At 52.3% G+C, this 22306-nt stretch overlaps 9 protein-coding genes and 1 non-coding gene across 10 annotated transcripts; 3 read left to right on the top strand and 7 right to left on the bottom strand.

Annotated features, from left to right (window-relative positions):
- Positions 1-127: 127 nt before the first annotated feature.
- On the top strand, positions 128-1452 carry CC1G_04239 (hypothetical protein; the record flags this gene model as incomplete). The annotated part of the gene is made up of 5 exons (XM_001833208.2): positions 128-447; positions 501-705; positions 753-1181; positions 1232-1318; positions 1369-1452. 5 exons carry the CDS (start codon positions 128-130, stop codon positions 1450-1452), a joined length of 1125 nt encoding a protein of 374 aa, XP_001833260.2.
- A 2144-nt stretch (positions 1453-3596) lies between these two features.
- Positions 3597-3683, bottom strand: CC1G_20027. Its single transcript has one exon. It is a non-coding gene; the product is annotated as a tRNA-Ile (tRNA).
- A 362-nt stretch (positions 3684-4045) lies between these two features.
- On the bottom strand, positions 4046-4982 carry CC1G_04237 (ATP-binding cassette transporter; the record flags this gene model as incomplete). The annotated part of the gene is made up of 6 exons (XM_001833206.2): positions 4046-4064; positions 4122-4263; positions 4313-4624; positions 4669-4685; positions 4733-4838; positions 4886-4982. The coding sequence occupies 6 exons, from the start codon at positions 4980-4982 to the stop codon at positions 4046-4048; spliced, it is 693 nt and encodes a 230-aa protein (XP_001833258.2).
- A 45-nt stretch (positions 4983-5027) lies between these two features.
- On the bottom strand, positions 5028-6315 carry CC1G_04236 (mitochondrial import receptor subunit tom40; the record flags this gene model as incomplete). The annotated part of the gene is made up of 4 exons (XM_001833205.2): positions 5028-5201; positions 5251-5772; positions 5823-6076; positions 6129-6315. 4 exons carry the CDS (start codon positions 6313-6315, stop codon positions 5109-5111), a joined length of 1056 nt encoding a protein of 351 aa, XP_001833257.1. The 3' UTR covers positions 5028-5108.
- Positions 6316-6849: 534 nt separating this feature from the next.
- CC1G_04235 (alpha-1,2-mannosyltransferase) lies at positions 6850-8596 on the top strand (the record flags this gene model as incomplete). The annotated part of the gene is made up of 9 exons (XM_001833204.2): positions 6850-7099; positions 7149-7272; positions 7325-7525; positions 7662-7708; positions 7776-7907; positions 7962-8218; positions 8268-8330; positions 8386-8491; positions 8547-8596. The coding sequence occupies 9 exons, from the start codon at positions 6850-6852 to the stop codon at positions 8594-8596; spliced, it is 1230 nt and encodes a 409-aa protein (XP_001833256.2).
- Positions 8597-8689: 93 nt separating this feature from the next.
- Positions 8690-12472, bottom strand: CC1G_04234 (atypical/PIKK/PI4K protein kinase; the record flags this gene model as incomplete). The annotated part of the gene is made up of 11 exons (XM_001833203.2): positions 12286-12472; positions 12141-12231; positions 11172-12092; positions 10305-11118; positions 9954-10210; positions 9866-9902; positions 9686-9824; positions 9484-9634; positions 9095-9431; positions 9019-9042; positions 8690-8967 (listed from the first exon to the last, which is right to left on the bottom strand). The coding sequence occupies exons 3-11, from the start codon at positions 12078-12080 to the stop codon at positions 8690-8692; spliced, it is 2946 nt and encodes a 981-aa protein (XP_001833255.2). The 5' UTR covers positions 12081-12092; positions 12141-12231; positions 12286-12472.
- Positions 12473-12601: 129 nt separating this feature from the next.
- CC1G_04233 (dolichyl-diphosphooligosaccharide-protein glycotransferase) lies at positions 12602-13745 on the top strand (the record flags this gene model as incomplete). The annotated part of the gene is made up of 5 exons (XM_001833202.1): positions 12602-12816; positions 12864-12984; positions 13036-13133; positions 13187-13512; positions 13567-13745. 5 exons carry the CDS (start codon positions 12602-12604, stop codon positions 13743-13745), a joined length of 939 nt encoding a protein of 312 aa, XP_001833254.1.
- Positions 13746-13897: 152 nt separating this feature from the next.
- On the bottom strand, positions 13898-19098 carry CC1G_04232 (hypothetical protein; the record flags this gene model as incomplete). The annotated part of the gene is made up of 7 exons (XM_001833201.2): positions 13898-14305; positions 14362-14510; positions 14560-15803; positions 15855-16125; positions 16185-16672; positions 16720-18721; positions 18774-19098. 7 exons carry the CDS (start codon positions 19096-19098, stop codon positions 13898-13900), a joined length of 4887 nt encoding a protein of 1628 aa, XP_001833253.2.
- A 389-nt stretch (positions 19099-19487) lies between these two features.
- Positions 19488-21301, bottom strand: CC1G_04231 (pumilio; the record flags this gene model as incomplete). Its single annotated transcript, XM_001833200.2, has 9 exons — positions 19488-19575; positions 19623-19755; positions 19812-20049; positions 20099-20305; positions 20366-20461; positions 20519-20638; positions 20692-20853; positions 20904-21068; positions 21125-21301. 9 exons carry the CDS (start codon positions 21299-21301, stop codon positions 19488-19490), a joined length of 1386 nt encoding a protein of 461 aa, XP_001833252.2.
- Positions 21302-21704: 403 nt separating this feature from the next.
- Positions 21705-22064, bottom strand: CC1G_13909 (hypothetical protein; the record flags this gene model as incomplete). Its single annotated transcript, XM_002911823.1, has 3 exons — positions 21705-21763; positions 21812-21901; positions 22040-22064. 3 exons carry the CDS (start codon positions 22062-22064, stop codon positions 21705-21707), a joined length of 174 nt encoding a protein of 57 aa, XP_002911869.1.
- Between the last annotated feature and the right edge of the window lie 242 nt (positions 22065-22306).

Below are 22306 nucleotides of genomic sequence, written 5' to 3'. Positions count from 1 at the left end.
GGGCTTCCAACGCGTACACGTGACTTCCTCTATTGTCACATCACCGCCACCAAATTTGGCATTGGGCCTCGCTCACCCGACGTGTTTGGCCACCACCGTCGCCACTGTCCCCGACGTCCTCAACAATATGGCCCTTCGTCGCTTAGCCCAGAACAACGCAGCGGCAGCCACCCCAAAGCGGGAGGCCGACTCCCCAGTCGCAAAGCCAAGGCTATCGATGCCGACAACCCCAAGAAACAGAGTCTCTATAGGCCCATATCGGTCCCCAGCCTCGACTCCATCTCTGTCTGCCACGATTCCCTTTGACTGGGAAGCCGCTCGTTCTCGTGCACCACCACCGTATACACCACTTCAGCGCAAACTCAGACAAAGTACCGCCGGAGACTCGACTGACAGTCCTCGTCCAGTTAGGCGCGCTTTTGTACGAAAGAAAGGTTTCTTTGAAAAGTAGGTGGACATTGATGAAGGGGAAGATTTGCTGTTTCTGACAATTCATCTAGACTCCGGGATACACCATCCAATGTCGCGTTTTATCTATCCATGTTCCCTCAAAATCTTCCACTTCCTTCGGCAAAGGCTTCCTCGAGGATCTTGGCCGGGATCATGCACCTCGCTCAATTTTCTTTACGTGTGAGCAAAGCACGCCGATCACCCAGTAACTGGGAGGATATCTACGGCGACGACGACGATGCATGGTTCGATTGGGTATGGTCTCTCATCATTTACCCATGCCCAAGCTAATCAGTATGTAGACCTCGTTGTTGACCGTCATCCTCCTCGGTGCTGCTTTCGCCAATGCAGCATACCTCTTGTCCCGTACACGAAAGTATCACTTTCATCGCCGGGTCGACCCCATCTCTTCGCCCAACGCGAAATTTGTGCCCAAGGACTGGGACACTGCTCAGCCACTCCGTCGGCCACTGTGGAGACGATCCCTGTCGTTTTCCTGGTGGGCGTTTATCAGCTCATGGAGGTTCCTCCTGAACATTCCTTCGCCACCGCCTGCACCTGCTAACGCAGGACCCGCATCCAAGATCCAAGAATTGGAAGTCTGGACTCCGAATGAACTCGAACTGCAGCTCTTTAGCTTGTATTCACCTGTACATGCTTTGCTATGGCAGGCCACGTCCTCTGCCAACTGGATAACCATGCTCTTCTGCATGGGACTGTTAACCATCACGGTATGCATTCGCCACTGTTTTTCCATGCCCTGTACTGACGACTGCTTTAGCTCAATGTCCTCATCTTCCAGTATCAAATGTTGGTAAAAGACAAGGAAGCTATTGCTGCGGAGGTCATGAGCGAGTACAACGAAGGAGTGAGTGCCCTCAGTGCTGCTGCTAGGAAGCGCCTGACGTCTTTCTTTAGTTTGTTTACCCAAGGATAAACCCTATCCGACACGACGTCGGTGTAATGACCCACGAATCAGAGATCGTCAGTGTTTGGGATTAGAACGAATACTGGTTCACGAATATATTGCTGGAGGTTATTGTTTCATGACGGCAAGGAAACATTGCCCGTACGAAGCACCTGCTTTGAATGTAATACTGACTTCGGAGGTGGTTGGTTCTCTCAGGGCACAAGCGGAGGCCTCAACAGTGGTTCCATCTTGCTCACCGATCATCGTAATGACGAGGAACGCTCTCGCTATGTGTTCTTCTTGATTTGATTATTTTTCCAAGCTCGAACCTGCAGCGCCATTTCCCTGAGGTCTATGCTTTGATTCGATGATATCGATGATTCAAAACAGTACTTCTTGGTCATGCAGAATCCTTTCGCAGCCAAAATGGGTATAGGATGCCGCATAAGCGCCCGTGTAATCGGCAAGTGCCTTGGAAAGCGCGCGTACAGTAGTATCTGCTGAATATATCCCGGACATGGCCACGTTTCTGTTTCTGAGTATGATTCGACCGAAGCTGTAAGGCCAATGTCCCAAGCACACGGGACTAACGAGATGAGACTTTCAGAAGTGGACAACAGTTGAGTGCTGCCGGGGATTGGTCTGGTCGAGCGCACGTCTCTGCAGACGCACTTGAGCGCAAAGGAGACGTCGGAGGGTCCTGCTCGAGATGCCTCGTGGACGTATTAATATTTCATGCTCTCGTTGACTGGAAACTTCCAATCGGTCGTTGAAGGGGAGTCTGGGAAAGAAATTATGTGGACTGCTTTGGCACGCCTCGGGGCGGTTTGGGAAAATACGTCTGTCTAAAGCCGATTCCTTCACATAGCTCGAAACGCCAGACACAGCATTTTTTTATCGTCGATAGAAACAGGAACACCCTGACCCAATTCTACCTTCAATCTGGGTGGGCCTAATTCCCCAGTCTATTCAAGTTACTACCCCAAATCCAAATCTTCCTCCCGTCTCCTGCATGCAAACTCCTCCGATTTCCAAATTCCTGCAGTTGCCAGTCGGATACTACAGGTCTAGAGATAGTAAAAACTCTGCGTCAGAAAGGTACGTGGGGGAGAGAGGCACACTTACAGCCTGCAGTCTCTTCACGGACGCCATCTTCATCGCCCAAATAACCGTCCTCTTCCTCACTCCCACCCATCCTCGTCGGTCATTGGCCAAATCTTCAAGAAATTCCCAATGATGTCCCCGGGGCCCTGGAGATTTTTTTCTTGTCACAATAAAGGAACCGGTGGTAGCTCAATGTCACAATTTCTTGCTTTCGTTGGGATCCATCTGTCCGCTCAAGGTAGATTTCGACGAAGGGGCAATTGGCTGTCCCTGCCATTCGGCCCTGTTCGTGTTTCTCGGCTACCGTCTTGGCGTTCACTTTTTGGTAGGGCCGGTGCCGCCAGTCGACTAGTATACAGCCATCGGGTACGGGCGATATTCTACCGATTCAGGAAGTAACGGGCGTACCTCTTGTTCAGAGTCCGGGTACTTGCAGCGAGATTTTCTTGGGGTCTGCCCAGTATCTCGCCAATTTACTGTCATTTAACACATCTCCGTTTCCTGTCCAGTCGCAACACGAAAGTTCCCATATTCTACTGCCATTTAACATGTCTCCTTTTTTGTTCGTTGTGACCGCGACATCACGTTTCCAGTGCTCAGTACCCTTTCCGAGTCGGACGAGATGACTATCGCGATTCGCGTCCGAGTTCTTGGTAGAGCCTGACTGTGCGACCTTGCTGAGCATGCTAGGCTGCGCTCCTACACAGGAAAAATCCATAAACAGTTAGTAATTGAGCTAAAACCTACTGGTAGTTCATGCGTGCCCGGTTTCCTTCAAACGCAAGGTCATTATTAAAAATTCCATCAAATGTACCTGCCATATCGGCGGTCAAAGTTCAAGGCTAATGGGTGGATGGCGCTTGGAACAAGATCCGCCCTGGAGGCTGGGTGACAGGCAGCGAGAGAAGCAAGCCGCGGCATGGATGGGAGGGTACGGGAACATTGCATAAAATTCTGGCATTATCAGAATCAGTAGTAACAGTGATCTACACCCTACTCGCATGAGCCCCGAGTCAAAAAGGAGATGCTCATGTGGTTAGTCTCCCGTAGTCAGACTGACGACTCGGAATATGTGTTTAGCCATAAAAATGTTGTGGCTTATACCTGAATGGGGTCTTTGTTAGACAAAAAGTGCCCATGCCGAGGGTCGAACTCGGGACCTTTGCATAGCCTACGTAACCTCATAAGTACAACGCTCTACCAGTTAAGCTACACGGGCTTGCTTTCCGAGCAACTTCAAAACAATACGACCCTCTCTCCCTTCGCGAACGGGCTTCAGCGTATGATTTTGAATTTGTTGTCCTTTTCCGAGTCCTTTTCAAATGTGCTCTCAACCAACCGAACTACACGGGCACGCACTTCGTTTCGCAATTGAATAGATACGGTCGCATTTCCACTCTGAGCAAGCTTTGCCTTACCCTTGAATGTCACTGCAGAGACTTGCGCTCGCCTTCCACCAGGCACCGTAGTCTGTTCGACAGACATCGGAATTCACCAAGTTCAGGACAGATGGCATCGGGAGCAGCTCTTGGAAACATGCGATTGCCTGACATCTATTACCAGAAAATTCTCACCCGCTAATCACACAAGGGATGTCGTACTGGGGGTCGATGAAGGCGTACCCTCCATGCACTTGCCTCGAGCAAGGTGAACAAACCTAGTCCCTACCCTTCTACCCTGATCAGCCGAGTGGGTAATCCATACCAGAGCTTTCAAACTCCCAGTCTGCGACGCCACCTCGTCCACGAGGTATCGTTCCACAAGAAGAGAAGTCTCCTCGTCCAACGCCGAAGTCGGTTCTACAACACCATCAGCTGTTTTAGCAGCCCCCGACAATCCAAGACTCACCATCTAGCAAGATGACCTCTGCCGTATCCAACGCCAAAGCAATAGCCAATAGCATTCTCTGCGCCTCCCCACCGCTCAAGTTACTCCAGTCCCTCTCCCAAAGCTCAGAGTCCAAATCCCAGGCCTCGGTTATCTCACGCGCACGACCATGGGTCGTTTCCATGCGAATCTCAGATTTGCGTTCGTGTGCGGGACGAGCAGAGGCCTGGCTTTGGAGAGAGAGGATGGATTTGAGAAAGGTCAGTGGGCCACCTGGGAGGAGCGACGGCCGCTGGGGGACGTAGAGCACTCTGGTGCGGTAGTTGGGGATCCCTAGGACTGATCAGCCTTGCTCAGCCGTCAGGCGTTCAACTCACCCATCTGCCGGGCGAGCCTGGAGAGACGTTAGAAGCGGTTTTGCAGCATCTCGAACACACTCACTCGCCGCGGTATCGAATTTCACCCTCGTACAGGATGAGGTGTGCGATGCATTTGAGCAGAGTGGTCTTGCCAGTCCCACTTCGGCCCTGTAGTACAACGATGTCACCTGAGAACGTCAATCTCCTCTCTGTACATGGTGGACAGCGAACTCACCTTCATTGACAACCAAGTCGAGGTGGTCGAACAAGACTTGACCTGTTTCTATCGTGCAGGTCACATCCGACAGCTCCAAAAGCGGTGGATCCGTCATGGTTGGAAGGAAGAGGCGGGGTTCCAATTTCACTGATACGATGCGTTTTGCCCAACAGGTGCATTAAGGGACGTCTACGTATAGCTGGATGGGTGTATGTATGATTACAGTAAAATGATAAATAGATTAGTGAAGTCCAGGCTCCGCTGGCAGTCCCATCTCCTCAGGTGTCAAAGTGGTACCCTCAATCATCACACCGACGCCGACCTTCGCAGCATTCTGGAGAAAATGTCAGCAAATGATGTCAGGAAAGACGGACTGCACATACCTTGAAGTGATCAATTTCTCCAGCAACCAAGAAGGAGAACGTAGGGGTGAATCTCTGTTCCAGGAGAGCAGAGACCTTGCCAGTAGAGTCGATTTGGGCCTTGAAGGATGCCAGTCGGAGGTCATACTTGGCGCCGAGGGTGGCGATAGCGTCACGTCGTGCGGGGGTAGCAATGACTTGGAGGTCAGCGGCAACTTCAACCTTGTCGCTGAGTTTCTGCCAGTAGGTCGACTGGAGGATACCGGAAGGTTGCACCTGTGCGGTGGCGATCCAGTCCTTCTCGTTGCTCGTGTATTTGAGCAAGTATGAGGCGGCAACATCAGACTCGTCGGGTGTTGGGCGCTGCCAGAGACCCTCGACACCAAGAGCGAGGTTTTTGGTAAGTGATTGGAGGTAGCTGCCAATGTACATGCCAGTTCCGTCGGCGGGGGAGGGGTTGATAGCCTTGGCGTTGAGGGTAAAGTCAGAGCCTTGGTACTCTTGCTCAATTTGGATCATGTTATGGCCGGCTTGTTGTGCAAGCTACAGAGGTATAAGCAGGGCGCCAGATTACATGGAATTGCAGCACATACCTGGCCTTGAACCTTGGTGACGTTGTTGGGGGCCCAACCATAGTTTAAGCGGCCGTTGACGCTACCTTCATGGTCAACTCCACCCTGAAGGAAGACCTGCTGGGTAGCAAAGATGGCACCAAAGTTGTATGACGAGGGCAAGGTCTGGGAGCCGAGAGCAAATGAATGTGTCACTTGGAACAGCGGGCTCATAGAGAAGGTCTTGGTCAAATCAGCGCGTGCGCCATCGAAGATAAAGTTGGAGAGATGCGTCGCTATTTTGAACAGTTAATAGAAACATTATACGACGACTGAAGAGTTACTCACACTTGACTTCCTTCTGCAAGCCCTCGACTGTTCCGGGATGTGGCAAGCCAAGGTCCCTGCGCCAGCTGGCAAAGCGGTCGTAGGCATTAAAGAGAGGAGAAACTGGGCTAAAGTAGGACCATCCTGGGGGAGTTGGGGGCGTTGAGGGTGCAGAGGGAACTGCTTTTTCGAGGGATGTAGAAGCCATTGCACGTCGTCGCGGTCCAACTCCAATACGTAGCGCTTCTCAAAAACGGAAACGCAAAAAAGGCTGCCAAGCATCAACAAACACTGATCCTGACACACTGATTCCGACGGCATCCTTCCACACAACTTTGGGACAACCGATGTCCACGAAAATTGAACGCTTTCATCTAGTCTGGGTCTGAGAAAGATAATTGCAATTTGGAAAAGAGAAAGAGTCCATTGGACCGAAATTTCAGACTTGTTTCCCCATTGACAACCTTTGGGGGTTCCTGAGTCAGTCTCGCAGCTCACTTCTCTCCTTCTGCATCATGGATTCCCTGTCAACGATCCACGTCGCAATCTTTCGTTGGCATAGAGGAAAGCAACAAGCGCCAAGAGGCGTGTGCAAAGCGCCCGCACAGACTTGCTGACTCAGCTTGGGGCTCCACGTTAGAGAAGGGCAATCCTGGCCCGACCTGGGTCTTTACAACCAACTAGTTCCTTGTCATCCTCCTCACTATTTGTCGACGACCTGGAAGCGGGGTAGTCCGACAAGATGATGACCCCTATGCGATATGTGGTTCTTGTGCTGGGCATAATAATCAGTTTGCACTTTATCCTCAGCTTCACCCACGAATCCTATGGCCGCGTTACTGGAATCGACCACATCAAGGACAGGATCTCAGGAGCCGTAAACCGTCCCCAGGGCCCCCCGTACAAGCAGGGCGTCCCTGACGAGTACTACATCAAGCAGAACATCACCTCACCACAAGGCCGCAAAGCCAATGCGGTCGTCGTTATACTCGGTGTGTTCTCAATCTCTCAATGACAATAACTCGTGCTCATATGGACCAGCTCGCAATGGCGACATCAACGGCGTTGTCTACACTATGAAGCAATTCGAAGACAGATTCAATAAAAAGTTTGGTTACCCCTACGTCTTCCTAAATGACGCTCCATTCGACGACAACTTTAAAAAGTAGGTCACACGTTTCCCTGTGCTGACTGCGGTCACTCTAACCCGTATGCAGACGTGTCTCGGAGCTCACAGACGCCAAAGTCGAGTTTGGTCTTATCCCTAAAGACCATTGGAACCAGCCTGATTGGATCGACGAAGAGAAGGCTACCAAGGCGCGAGAGGCCATGGCCAAGGCAAACGTCATCTATGGAGGTACATATAACCCACCATCGACACTTTACAAAATACTAACAGCTCATTCAGGAAGTCTTCCGTGAGTGGTGATGCAATCCGTCTTTGGAGACGAAATGCTGATTACAACAGATATCGAAACATGTGTCGCTTCAACTCTGGCGTACGTTTCCGCTCTCACCGCTCATCGCTCACCACTCGGCTGACTGTTATTCTAGTTCTTCTACCGTCACGAATTGCTCAAGCCATACAAGTATTACTGGAGGTACGCATGCACAGCGTTTACTCATGGATGCTAAAAATAGCTGACGACTATATACCGTTACCATCAGAGTCGAGTGAGTACCGCGAACCCCCCGACTTTCCATCGAAGCTGACCCTGTCCAAAAGACCCGATGTCAAGTTCTTCTGTGACCTCGACTACGATCCATTCCTCATCATGCAAGATCAGAAGAAGAAATATGGTATATATACCTCTGCAAAGTTGACCCAATGTCCTGATACTCATCGTCATTTAGGCTTCACGATCTCGCTCTACGAGTACGAAGCTACTATTCCAACGCTCTGGAAGACTGTCCGCGACTTTATGAAGAAGCATCCGGAATACATCGCAGAGGATAACGCCTTGTCGTTCATCTCAGACGATGCAGGCAAGACGTACAACCGGTGCCATTTCTGGAGCAACTTTGAGATCGCAGACCTCGACTTGTGGAGAGGAGAAGCCTACTCCAAGTTCTTCGACTTCCTAGACCGAGCTGGTGGATTCTACTACGAGGTTCGCGGTTTTACACGCCTTGTACGCACCCGTACTCACGTCTTTTCAGCGATGGGGAGATGCCCCAGTCCACAGCATTGGAGCCGCTCTGTTCGCCAAGAAAGATGAAATCGTGAGGCACCTTGTGACCGAATATCTAGCGTCCCAGCTAACAGCACCACCAACAGCATTTCTTCAATGACATTGGCTACCGCCACGAGCCCTTCCAGCACTGCCCTCAAGGTGCTTCCCACAAGAAGGGCAAATGCTGGTGTGATGAGAACGACAACTTTGGTGAGTTGCAACCTGGCCAACGATCCCAGGTGTTCCTGACAAACCTATGTCGCAGATTACGAATGGTACTCGTGCCTCAACCGATACGATAGGATGTTCAACTAGACCCTCTGCTTTAATATGCTCCACCATTTAGCTGTACCTACGTCATAACCTACTGCCCTGCTTTGGTCAGGTGAATCTCAGTCATTCGTTCGTTCACGCTTGTCCATGAGGGATATATGAATAGTCATTATAGGATGGATTGTGAGTAGTATTGGAACTAGCAAGCGTTCCAGTCAGTGAGGTCGGACACCAAGTGATCTTCAACACCCTTACCGAGTCATACAGTCTGGTCCAATGCGAACCCAATGACGAAGCAATCAACCGTTCGACATGCTCGCCAACCAAAGAGTGCGTCAGCGTAGGCATGAAGCGATCTCTCAGCTGGTTTGCAGTCTGGTCTGCAGAAACTGCGAAACAAGGATACGAAGAGTCTATAAAGCAAGAGTGAGCAAGCCGTCGCGGTCAAGAATCCCTGCACCAACCTTTCTGCATCAACTCGACCAGAGCTACAGGGCAAGATAAGCCGTCGCCCGCGTTAAGAGATGGACAAGAACATACTGATAATTCGATCACAATGTTTGCGTGCAGCCTCGAAACCCTCCCTAAACAGCCTCTTAAACTCCTTGTACCCAGCTCCGTCAATCCCTCCCAGCACCTCCAAATACTCCAGCGGGAACTTGAACGGCGCAGCTTCAAAACCAATATTACCTGGTGTGTTGCTCAAGATGAAGCCGAAATCGATGTGGATAAGGTGTCCGTCACGGTCTAGGAGGATGTTGCCGTTGTGCCGGTCTTTGACTTGGAGGAGGTAGGTGACGATAGAGTAACCGGCGAGGGATTGGGCAAAATTGCGTTGGGCGCGGAGGAAGCGAGAGGATGAAGGGTCGCCATAGTTCTAAAGAAAGGCGTGAGCGTGAATTAGCTAATTATATACGGGGGGAACTGACGGCCTTGAAGTGGTCAAGAAGCGTAACGTGACCGAGTCTACCCTCTGCAATCCTCTTCGCATACTCGGCCTTCTTGATCGAGTGGATAGAAACAGCGTCTTTGATCGTCTCGATGAGACCAGATGTACTACCCGTGATCAATATCCGGAAACTAATGGTCCATGAGCATCACAGACTGGATAAACACAATCTCCAAACCTACTGTTTGACCCAGCAAGCACACTTCTCCTCTGCCCATATTGATTGGAACTCGCGAATAAGTTGTACAGCAAGTTGCTCTTGTCTTAGGTCTCCACCAGTTTTGACGATAACGGACATGCAGTCCCACTGAGCTAAACTTGCTGAGCATGGGAGACGCCGCGGAGCACACAGGGATAGTTACCTAAATGCCCATACGGCGACGACTGGCGGATGCGACTCTAAACAGCACCATCAAGCCTCCATCCCCTACATCAGTTAAAGTAACGCACCTTCTTCGCTGCCCACGATTCACTAAACACGACAGCAGATGGGTCCACCTTGTTCAGTTCCTTCCTGATAATGCTCTCATCCTCCAGCGTCTTGGAGCTTCCACTCGTCTCGCTCATCTGGGGGACAGTCACAAAAGCCCCATCCCCCTCTTGCATACGCGCCATCCTCTCCTCTTCCAACGAAATCATCTCTTTCATGATTCGATCCCGGATGGCAGCCGTTTCTGCGTGATGTACCTTCATGCGCGCAGCTGGGTCTATTCCATTGGAAAGAGAGCGTTTCATTCGGGAAGAGGGGTCTGTTAGCATGGAGTCAATAAATATGAGGCCAAGGCGGGGAAGGATACGCACTCGAGTCGTTGGCGTCCGGTCTGGGGGAGGCAGTAACAGGAGCATCGCTGCGCATGATTCCCGAATTCAGCTGTGCCAACATGATAGCAGCAGTCCGCATTCGCTCTGAATACTCGTCCAGGGATAGGGCATTGCCAGAGTAATCTACACTTGCAGGCGTCGAGGGGGTAGGCGACGAATGTGTCCTCTCCATGGATACTCGAGTTTGGGATGGTTGTCTACTGTGGGGGGAACCGAAGGATGAAGAGAAGGATCCCATGGGGGACGAGCGAGACCAAGTGGCCAGATCTAGGTCCTTATTCTTGGGCGTTGGTGGAAGGTTCATAGAGTCGGATACGAGTTCTTCTAGCTTGAATTTAAGCGGTTGATCAGCTCCGTATAGTTGCTCGACGAGATCGACTTCCTCGTCGGGATCTGGCGGTATTGCCGTCGTTGGCGTGGCTGGAATGACTGATACTGCAGTCTGGGGTTCTTGTGACAATTCGGAACGATACATCAACTCTACATCGCCAGAAGGTCGCCCTAGTCGACTCGGAGATGGGACAAATGATGGTGAATCGACAGAGAATCCCCTCCGTTCAGTTCGTTCCTGATCTTTGAGGACAATCCTCCTGAGCACATCCTTGTTCGATTTCTTTGCTGGCTCGAAATCGAGGTCATCGGTCAGAATTTCGACGAGCAGGAGGTACGGAGCCCTCTCCGCAGAGTTTAACACGACGCTCTCGCCTGGTGGGATACGGACTATGCGGTGGTGCGGGTGAGATGGATTGGTATGTGCGGTATCCGTTCCCGGACACCATAGAGGTAGACAGACCTGGGTTACGCGAGTCAACTCCGAGTTGGTCGGTTTTTTGGGGACAATCATACCTCGGCGGGGAGTTTGTGGTTGAGTGCGGTCAATTCTGCTCTTAGAGCACTGACTCGCGCCGGTCTCGGCACGACCAATAGTCGGTTGCAAATGTTCTCAAGACTAAGCAAGAATTGAACCTTGTTGTCGGTTAGACGGAGCAGCGGAAGCGTAAAAGCTAAACTGACCTCGGACATACAAAAATGGTTCCGGAGTAGTTGCGTTTGTGCCTCGTGATCGTAGCGTTCTAGGAGAATGTCTGCGGGGTTCATCATAGCGGATCGTAAAGGTCGTCCGGACATTAGGGCCGAGGTAAGGGACGGAGACGAGTGGGACGGAGTATTGAAGCTGTCCGTCTCTAGTTGGCCCAAGGGGTCGTCGGACAACCTCGGTTTTCGTAAAGATCGTAGGTGTAGGGGGAGTGTGGGGACCGTCTGAGCACCGGTGACAGTTTTTCTCCTGGCCAGCAGAGCCGAGTTGGATGGCAGAGTAGGCTTTGCTGGCAAAGACTCTTCCGAGCTTGGGGAACCCTCCTGGTCATCGTCGTCCTCGTCCAGGGACGTGCGTGCAGAGACGGCTGGAGGTGCGAGGTCGTCTTCAGATCGAGGACCTACGGCGGTGCGATCGTCAAAGTCTTCCTCTGCTCTCCCCTGTTCAATAGCGACATCTCCCATTATGGCAGTTAATCGAGGCATGCCCGGCGCGCCTGCAAGCATGGTCCCAATGCCCACGATGACGGGTTCAGCATGGTGCTTAATCTTGTGGCGACGCAGCAGCGGGGAGAGGTTGGAGATGGAATAAGGACCCGAGGGAGCGGGGGAAAGGTCGCTGAATATGATTTCATGGCACTTGTGGAGGACACGCTGACAGACGGCAAAGGACTGAGTGTTGCGGCGTTGGACAGACAGGTCGTTTAAGGCTGCTTGCATGAACCATAGCGTCTATTCCCGATTCAATACACTTTTGAACGAGAAGCAGGAAGGACGCACTATCAACGCGATATGGGTCGAGCGTCGGGCTGTATCAACCACAAAGCACTCTATTGCCCTGGATTTCGTGGGCCTGGTTATGAGGAGATGGCTATAGATTTACTGTCAGAATACGTAGTCGGAAATTAGGAAAATAAAATCTTGCCATATAAAACCCCAGACATCGGTCAGCTCCTGGACCTGTAGTTCCCTGAGGCGATGGGTCAAATAGTATGTGATGCCAATGTTGTCTGCATAAATGAGGAGATATTTGAGTGCGACATGAACCGAGAAAAAAGAAGGGGAGAGGAAGAGGCGGAGCAACAGGGCATGCGACGACATCGAGGCTCTGGCACCAGTCACTCGAGAGTCTCAACCCAAATCTCTCTAAAGTTAACAAGTTGAAGATCACGCGCGACTTCTGCTTTCGGCCACGCGATCGAATCACCGACACGTCTTCACTTTACCGTTCTCCTTCAACTATGAGGTTCCTGGCCCTGCTCGTCGCAGCCGGCGTCGCTCTCGTCTCTGCTCAAAAACCCTCAATTGAGCAGCTCGCAGAGCTTGCAGCAGCGAACAATGGCGTTATTCGACTCGACGGGCCAACCTACGACTTGCTGACATCACCAAAGCGAACATGGTCGGCGTCCATCCAGTTTACAGCTCTCGACAAGAAACGAGCGTGCCATCCTTGCAAGTGCGTATAAAATCAATTGAAATAAGATGTGTCTAATCTCCACTCAGGGACTTTGACCCTTCCTGGAACGAAGTCGCGGCTGCCTGGGCCAAAGTCGATGCCGAACAAAAGGACCAGCACTTCTTTGCAACTCTCGACTTTGACCACGCTCCCAATGTATTCCAAAAGGTATTCAAGTGTCATTTGTACTGGTGGTCACATGTCTAACCTCTCCCATAGCTCGGTATTGCAACTGCACCAGTTGTATTCATCTATCCACCCGTGGAGGGTCCCCGCAAAGCAGCCAGACCTGTCCCCATGAAATATGACTTTTCCGAGTACGTCCAACTCCCTCCCTGTTCGCAGATCAACTGAACACCCCTGACTATAGAGGATTTGACGCCGCCCCCCTCGCTGAGCAACTCTCCAAATTCACACCCGTTCCCATCCCCTACACCAAGCCCATTGACTGGGCGAAATGGATTACAACCACCATCGCAGTCCTCGGTGCCGGCGCACTTATCAAATACGTCGCACCCGTCGCACTCAGTCGCTGGACTTGGGCTATCGTTTCCGTCGTCTCCAGTCTGATCATGACTGGCGGCTACATGTTTACGCGTATCAGGAACTCGCCCTATGTCGCAAGAGACGGAAACTGGATCGCTCCTGGCTTTACGAACCAATTCGGTCAGGAAGTGCACGTTATCGCTTTCATATGTAGGTTTCTTCTGCTTTATTTCGTGTTGTCGCGGTGACTGACCAGGAATGCAGATGGCCTTCTCGCCTTGTCCTTCCTTATGCTCACCCTCGTCGTGCCCCGACAAACCTCCCCCGCCAAGCAGCGTTTACAGGTCTGGATCTGGTCGGGAGTAATCATGATCGTCTACTCTGTCCTTGTCTCCATCTTCAGGGTAAAGAACAGGGGATATCCATTCAAACTCTTCTTGTAATCCACCTGGACTCACTTCATTGTATCCCTACTAAATTATCTGACAATGAAGACCAATTTCACCGAGTCAAAAGCCGTTTATGATTAAGGATATAGAAAGTCTACGCGAAAGCCATAAAAAAAGAAACATAATGTCAGGGAGGAATATATCATCTAAGCCGCCGCGTTTTCTTGCTGGAAGACATCAACATAGCGACTCCTCAAATTCTTCTTCTTCGCTGCTCCAGAGCTAGGACGGCTGGGAGGACCAGAGCCCGGTGCACTAGGCGGTCCTCCAGGCGGTCCACCCATCGAAGCCGCAGAAGGTGGTCGACTGCCACCCATCGGCGGAGGTGGTGGTGTGCCACCTCCCGCTTCGACTGGAACCAGGTTCGACCGCACACGCGCTGGCGGTGGACCTTCGGATAACATGCCGCCCATTGCTGAAGACGCCCGAGGCGGTGGAGGTGTGCTGTTTCCGAGGGGTGACGGCCGCATCGCTGTTTTCGAAGGAGAGGCCGTTTGAGCACGCGATGGCGGGGGAGGAGGGACAGGCGCTGGTTTAGCCTCTTCTGCTCCAGCCTAGATACGGTACCGGTCAGACTCGCCTGTCAAAAGAGAGGAAAGATACTCGTCACCTTTTTGTTAACCCATCGTTTGAGTTCCTTGTCATAATAGAAACTATTCTCTTCACCAAGGTTGGCCTTGACGGGCCCGCCACCACTGCCCTCATCCTTGCTACCCTTCCACCATCGACTTAACCAACCACCTCCAGAAGCTTGTTGCTCTGTTCATTCAATCAATAGGCATAAAGACAAAGCACCACAACAACGAACCTTGCTTCTTCTCAGCAGGCGGAGGTGCAGCTTTAGCAGGCTCGGGTTTCGCCGCTTCAGCCTTACCGCTACCCTCCTCGCTCTCCTCGCTGTCCTTCTTCTTCTTGGAATTCCCGAAACCAAGATCCTCAATGTCTTCCTCCTCTTCATACCGAGGAGTGGTGTGAGAAGGCGCAGCAGGCGACGTCGCTCCATAGGTAAAGTTCTGCGAGTCCATCAATGAGATGAACCCGTCGCTGGATGGTTCCGCCGCCACAGGTTCGTCCACCTTCATGAAAGAAGTAGCCGTAGGGGTGGTAGCATTCCCTCCCCCTGAAGTATAATCCCACCACGAGGACGAGGGCGCCTGTTGAACCGGGGTCTCCATCGCCGGACTGGCCAACGGAGATGAACCGTGGGGCGCATTGTTCGCAGGTGCCGCGTTGGTGTTGAGTCCGAGTCCCTGAGACAAATGGGCGGGCAAAGGTGGAACAGGAGGTGCGGGGGATTGTCGCCCAAGCCTCTGGTGCTTGATATAGTCAATCGCAGAGGATGCCCGATCAATGGGAGCAGGCGCGTAGGACTGATACGGAGACGACATTGCCATCGCTGACGACGTCCGCTGGGGTACACCGTATGGGTTCGTCACTGGAGGTCGAGGCTGAGGAGACGAACGCGCCGAAGGCGTGGTCGAAATCGTACTGTAATGTGCGAACGGTCCGTCGAAAGGCTTCTGCTGTGCAGCTTCGCTACCCTCCTTCGGGGAATTTTCATCTTCGTCCCCGGTAACCAGCTTCGTGAATCGACCCTCCAACCAGCCACCGATGGAATCGAGACTGGGCTTGCTGATCTTCCCGCCGATCCACGAGTTGGATTTTTCGGAATGCGCCACACCTGAGATGCGATCTACCAGGCTCCGAAGCTGGTGAACAAATGTCGGGGTGAAGTAGGGTGACGGTTTGGCTATGGAGGCGGTGATGGCGTCGCAGTAGCGGTTAGCTTCTTGAATATATCCAAGTTCGGCAAGCCATGTGGCATGCAATAGACGATACGGTTGTAGGTGATTGAGACCATTGAATGGCTCTTGGCCTTTGGCAACTGGTACCAGCGACATTGCATATTCGAGGATCTCAGAAAAGATGAGGTGATCGGGATTCTTAGCGAACGAAGGGAAGAGGTGCGGGGGCTTGGAACCAAGCAATGTAATTCGTGTACCAGGCGTTCCGCTTCCACCAAGGCGAGATGCTAGAGGAGAAAGTAAATAGCTACAACGCGATTAGTTAATTACCTCAGGCATCGACGATGATGCGACGCACCAAGCATGAGCAGCCTCGATCCATCCGCAGGAAAACAGTTGATCGCCCAAGGCAGACAAGGTCTGCGAAGCGTCCGGGCTCAGAGGTGACGCAATCATCATCGCTATTGTTTCCTTCCATTTACTGAGCGATTCCGGGGGTATATTATTGAATGTGGGAGGTGGGAATGCAGGAGTCCTCGGGGTCAGCTGAGGTGGTGGAGCCAAACCAGCACCGGGTTGCAGGTGCATGGTCGGGCGCGAGAGCGACTGTTTGGGCGCCAGTTCTTGGACTGAGTGAAGAATAACCGCGTTAGCGATAAAGGAAGTAAGAAATGCTGCGGATACTCACTAGCCGCGTCTCCACCCTGACCGGAGAACATGCGGTAGACAACACGAAGACTATCCCGACCAGTAGAGTGACCGGCAGAGTCGTTGGACCCTGGCAGTGAGGCTGAGCCAGGGGCCTCGTCATGCGCACCTAACTCGACTTGGATGAATTCGTTGACGACCTCCTTCCATGCCTCTTTACCGATGCTACTGGCAATGACCATTGCATGAGCCCAGAGCTTCTGGTCCAGCGCGTAGACATAAGCCTGCTTCCGCTCACCGCGCATGAGCAAGTCTTCGATCTTGTTAAGTGCAGAGGGCTGCAAGGTTGTAACAGAGATTGGCTGCTCAAAGCTAGAGGTGACAGCGCCGCCAGAATAGATTCCTCCGGACACATCGTTTTGAGGGTCTACCGCTAGCGTCGTAAATCCTGGGGCAGCTGCCTGCCCTGTGGCGGACTCGGCGAGTCGTGGCACGAGCACAGACCGAACGGCGTTGTCCACGGTGGGACTAAAAAGACGTCAGAAAAGGTTCAATGAAAGAAATGAAACACCCACGATCCCGAGAGCTTGCCTTCGTTCTCCACCATGATCTTCAAGAGGTTGATGAGCACCAATTTTGCCTCTGCCGTTCGGCGATCTGCAGCATTGAGGTAACCCAGCCCTTGGTTGATCTCGGACGCTCGGGTCTCGAGATACTGCACGATTCGTGCTTTCTTCGTCTTCGCCTGGGAAGTTGCCGTGGAACGCAGACTGAGAGAAGAAGTTCCTGGATCAGCATACAATGGCCCAGGATAGTCTGCTTCAGACTCGCTGAGAGCAGATTTGGGAAGCAACTTGTTCAAGGTCTGTATCTTGACAGACGTGGTGTTCCTAGTGCTCAGAGCGACATCGAATCCTGTGTTTAATGATGCTGCTCCATGGAAGCAAGTGACAAGGCGGCCTCCGAAACCGAAACTGAAAACAGGGGCCCTAGCCGATACCCTTGCCAGGGGGTCATCCGCTCCAATGAGCGATGGGGAGGGCGCGTATGCGTTTGAAACCACGGGCGGAGACGCAAGCTGGGATGCATAGTGTTGCGCTGCATAAGGTTGGGGAGTTGGTTCTGCATTAGTCGCTGGTGCCGTTGGGGCATAGCTCGTGGACCGGGATGGAGCATAAGGGTCATACGTCTGGGTCGTCTGCTTAGGAGCGTAGGACTGAGGTGGAGGGGCGTAGGGAGAAGACGTGTGCGATGCTGGAGGAGAGGAAGGTACTTGATTGATGTGATGGATATCCGGCGAAGCGACCGGGGATTCTACGCGAGGAATCTCCGTCGACAAGGATCCATCTTCATCCCTAGGCCAAGTAGTCGGGACGTAAAAATCGGGTACGGGCTTCTTCCCGTTTACCAGGCCGTCTGCATCCGTTTCCTTTTTCATGGGAGGCGGGGGAGGCATGGCCGACTCAGACGTGATTTCATCGGTTTCTCCTGGCGCCGCGATAGATGCATCTGCCGCTGAACCGGATTGATTTTCTGAGAACTGTGCACCGTCTTCAATACCGCCTGATTCGCTTGCTTCAAAGGAAGTTGGAACTCCATAGGGCTGCGGCGGGTAGGATGAAGTAGTAACCTCCTCAATGTAGGTGGAAGTATGCAGCGGGTTTGTTGCAGATACGGAATTGTGCCGCCCGTGAGAACTTGTCCTACTGTGCGTTGCTTGAGCAGCCTTCGGAGGGGCATAATCAGGTGTTTGTGTACGAGGAGCAGCCTTCGGGGGGCCGTGGTCAGGCGTTTGTGTACGAGGGATAGCTCTAGGAGGGCCTTCGGAGGGCGTTTGTATGCGAGGGGCAGCTCTGGGAGGGCTGTAGTCTGGCGTTTGCGTACGGGGAGCTGCCCTGGGAGGCCCATAATCGGGGGTTTGGGTGCGAGGAGCAGCTCTGGGTGGTAGTACATAGTCAGGAGTCTGCATCCGGGCAACTGCAGGCGGAGGCGCATGTCCATAGCCAGAGGGTGGGCTTTTGGCCGGGGGAGGTGGTGGTGGTGCCGCCCTGGCCGTTGGCGGCTCCCCATACTGGGTGTAATTCGATGCTGGCGGCGGTAAAGGGTGACCTTGGTGCGCGGCGAACTGATTGTTTGCATAGAAGGGAGATGGCGGAGGCATGGGTTGCACTGGCTGATACGCTCCATATGCTCCATAGCTATTCGATGCTTGACGAGTGGGTTTGCGGGTCGTCGTTGGGAACGGTGGATCGTAAGCATTTACAACCTTTGGCCTGCTTACCGGGACCTTTGGAGCTGGGGGCGGGGGTGCTGTGACCTGGGCTACAGCGTTCGCAGGGGCAGGAGCTGTCGCATAATTGGTCGGTGCATAAGGCGAATAAGAGTTCGGAGCAGGTTGCGAATAATCATTCGGGTAGTACGACGTCGGCTGGTTCGTTGCGGGGGCTACAGAGGGTGGTGCATATCTATCCGCCGTTGACACCTGGATTGTTGCGGGGATTTGGGCTGGAGCAGCGGGTGCGTACGGCTGGTAAGTGGATGGCTCGTATGCTGATTGTTGGCCACCGATTGTCGTTCCTTTGCAAAGGTTACACAAAGGAGTCGATAGTTCAAAAAAGAAAGAACGCACCCGTCTGGACCGTATGGTACGAGGACGTTTGCTGGTATTGGTACTGGTGAACCTCATTGACCACGTCAGTCTGCGTCCACGAAGCGCCCGTCGTCGCCGACTGGTACCCAACAGAAGAATGGGTTTCATATGTACTCTGTTGATAATTTGTCGCCTGTTCTTGAGGTGTCGAATCCAAGAAATTCGATTGGTCGTCCGGGAAGAGGTCATTGGGTGCCGAGTCGTTCCCTTCAGCGCTGGCGTCGGTGCCGATGACTGCAAAGGGGTCCGCAGACTCTTCCGCTGAGCCAAAGAGAGAAGCTGCTGCTTCAGGTACGTCGCTCATGCTGTCCTTTGTACCGCTAAACTGGACGTCCAAAGCTCAGCGAAGAAGCCGGTGACGGAGTATCCAGAGTCGCACAAGGCCAGCGACCGCGATGTGTTTGGATAGATTTGGGGTAATTCCTTTTTCGACACGTCAACCTCGATGAATTGGCGGATCACCGGGCAGTTTAGCGTGAGATGTGGACAAGTCAAGAAGTAAGTTAATTCGAGGGTATAGATTACAAGACAGCGAGATGTGGTCCCAGTTAGTTAGTCTGTGATAGTTAGTCTTGTGAAGGCAACAAAGCGACAGTACAATATAGGCAACTTCAATACACGCAGCGCACAGATAGGTGGAGTATACGGTGTAATAATAGTGTTACAAACGCCCAAACCAGATTAGAAGGCATATCAAGAAAGAGGGTATAAGTGGCATATAGCGAAGTCATATAGCGAAGTTAACATCGGAGCTCTTCCAGCCCCTGCAATATTTGTTGAACTAGACGAAGTTAGAACCAAAAGTTAATCGAGCGCGCGAGATCCCACTCACTTGATGCCATCTGTTTCGCCCGCGCTTTGCCTGCGGCGCGGACATTCGATAGCTGGCATTTGGTTGCCATCGAGAGAACAGTGCGCTGAGGCTCCTCTGCCAAAGTCAGCGCCTTTTGGAGGACGTAGTCTGTGAAGTTGGTTTGCATTTTTGTTGGTCCGGATACGACGAGTGAAATGACTTACTCCCATATTGATCGTTCATCAATTGCCAGACACCTTTAGGAAAGCCTTTGACCGTCGTCAACATCTCTTCGATGATAGCGTGACGAATTAGTGGAGGGGCATGGGTCAGAGCCTTTTCGAGTACGTTTGATGCATATTTGTGTCGCGCTAGCCGGAGAACCCTTCCCCGAATCTGATGGAAGATCTCCTCCTTCTCGGAGGTCTTGCCATCCTGAAGGATGTGCTGGATGACATAGTTCTGTGACTCGTAAATGAGAAAAGTATGGTGTCAAAATTCCACCACTTACCCCAAACTGGTCGCAGATCATCTCCAAGATGAACGGTTTCAACTCTTGGAGTAAAGGCTGCACGGCTTCGAAGGGCAGGTGCTGAAGGCAGCGTTGAAGCACGCGGCAACCATAGTTATCTCGGGCAATCTCGACGGCCCTCCCATGGAAGGCATCAACGAAAGTCAGGTATCGAGCTGGTACAACTTGCAAAATTTTTTGAACGACCTGGAAACCGGACGAACGTCAGACCGAAAGGAAAAGAAACTGGCAACGAGGGTCACGGACATGGTTGCCGTTCGGGTCCTTGACTAGAGTTAAGATATGCGGTTCCGCTTCGAGGACAATTTGACCGCGAACATGGTTTGGAACAACGTCCAAGACCTAAAAGACCCAGCTGTGAGTGCACTCGGTCTCTTGGATGGAAGGACATAGACTGACCTTCTGGATGACCCAGCACCCATAGGCATCTTGCGACACCTGCACGACGTGACCCTGGAGAGCGGTGGCAAGTTTCACCCTTTGTGCTTCCGAGCCCCGGTCCAATAATTTCTGAACAACCTGCACTGGTGTCAGTGATATATCCTGAGCTGGAGAACTCGCCAAATACTCACATAATTACCACACGCGTTGAAAGAAATGGTGAGTAAGTCATCCGACGCGACTTCGCTCCAGATGAGATCCAAGGCGTCAGTGTCAGCATCTTCTATTACTTGCTGGATAAATCGAGAGGCGCGTTGGTCTCGCGAGAACTCCGCTATATGGCCCCTAACGTCCTGCAGAAATGTGAGACGACCAAACTGACGTCACCATCAAAGTTGCTTACCTTCAACTCCCATCTCTTCTTCAAATTGGTTTTAAATTCCAAGAGTAACTTGCTGCACCCAGGTTGAAGGAGTTCTGAAGGCTGTGCTTCAAGCTCCTTGGGCGGTGGCGGCAGCATGGGCGCTTGCCGAAGGAGAGTTGGCATCTCAGGGAGTATCGAAGGAGACTGTCGGATATGATGAGCATATACATATAACGATTGAGCATTGAATGAGTGCTTACACCATCGACCTGGATGGGAGGTTGAATGACAGGTGAGAGAGCGTTCGAAGCCGGAAGGAAAGGCAATCCTTGCCCCGCCATTGGACTCGGATGCATGTGGGGAGGTCGAGGTGGTGGTGGAGGAGGAGACGGCAAAGCGAAATACGGCGGCAATGGAGACAGGACTTGATAATGCATCGGAGGTGAAAAGGGGGGTGAAGGGCAAGCTTGTGGTGGTGGATGTGGGGGCATCGGAAATGAAGGCATGTGACAGTGGGTAGGTCGGTACATCGGCTGCTGTGGAAAAGGCTGGCATTGTGGAGGAGGAAATGGCGGAGGGTAAGCGTGGCCATGAACAAAAAAGGGCTCAGGCAGTGGTATGAACCTCGGAGGCGGGGGAAGGCTGTGTATATCGGGAACAAAGTGTACCACAGGCGGACAGGCTTCTCCGGGTTGAAAGTTCACCTTCAGTTCCGCATCAATAGGGAGGCACTCTGCAGCGGAAAGTAAAATACATATACAGACCAGGGACTTTGTTGGAGGCGCTCGCTGGTATGGTGGCGGCGGGATATAAGGCAGCGGGGCCGTCACAACGGGAGCGTCATTGAGTGTAGCGAATACGGGCGGCGAAAGGGGTGGGATCGAGCTGAAAGAAGGACTCTGGAAGGGATTTAAGCAAAGGTCAACGAACACATCGAAGTGTCGTACCGAGTCTGGAACGCCCTCGCTGGGCTTTTCTTTCGGTGGGATGTCGCCGAATTGGAGGAGTGGCATATTGGAAGGGCTCGGGTCTACCGCCTAAATAAAACGACGCGCATTAAAAAAGAAAGCATCTACTTGACGCGTGAAATAGCTCACCAATGACGATGATATAACGAACGACGTGATTTAGAAAGAGTGACCGAGGATTGGCACGTTTTTCAAGAAAACACTTACGATATTTCGGATAGCCTGCAGACATGAGCTCCAAATTGTATGCCGTTGATGTGCCGCAGATCTCACAAATCGCGTCGGTGTCGCGACGACGGAAGACAACGAGAGAATGGTATGCAAAGTGGGTGAAGTGGCAGTGGGCAAGAGGATTGGAGTAGGTGGAATGCGTCCGGCGTATCAAGGCTAATATATCGACTGAATGGGAGCAAGCGGGGGTAGTTCCAATTCCATTTGGGCGAAGATTGGGGACGGCACGCAACTGGAAACGGA

The sequence above is a fragment of the Coprinopsis cinerea genome (genome assembly GCF_000182895.1).
Source record: "Coprinopsis cinerea okayama7#130 chromosome 2 map unlocalized cont3.2, whole genome shotgun sequence".
Lineage (NCBI taxonomy): Eukaryota > Fungi > Basidiomycota > Agaricomycetes > Agaricales > Psathyrellaceae > Coprinopsis > Coprinopsis cinerea.
Note: the sequence above shows the minus strand (reverse complement) of the source record. Positions and strands in the feature narration are given on the sequence as shown.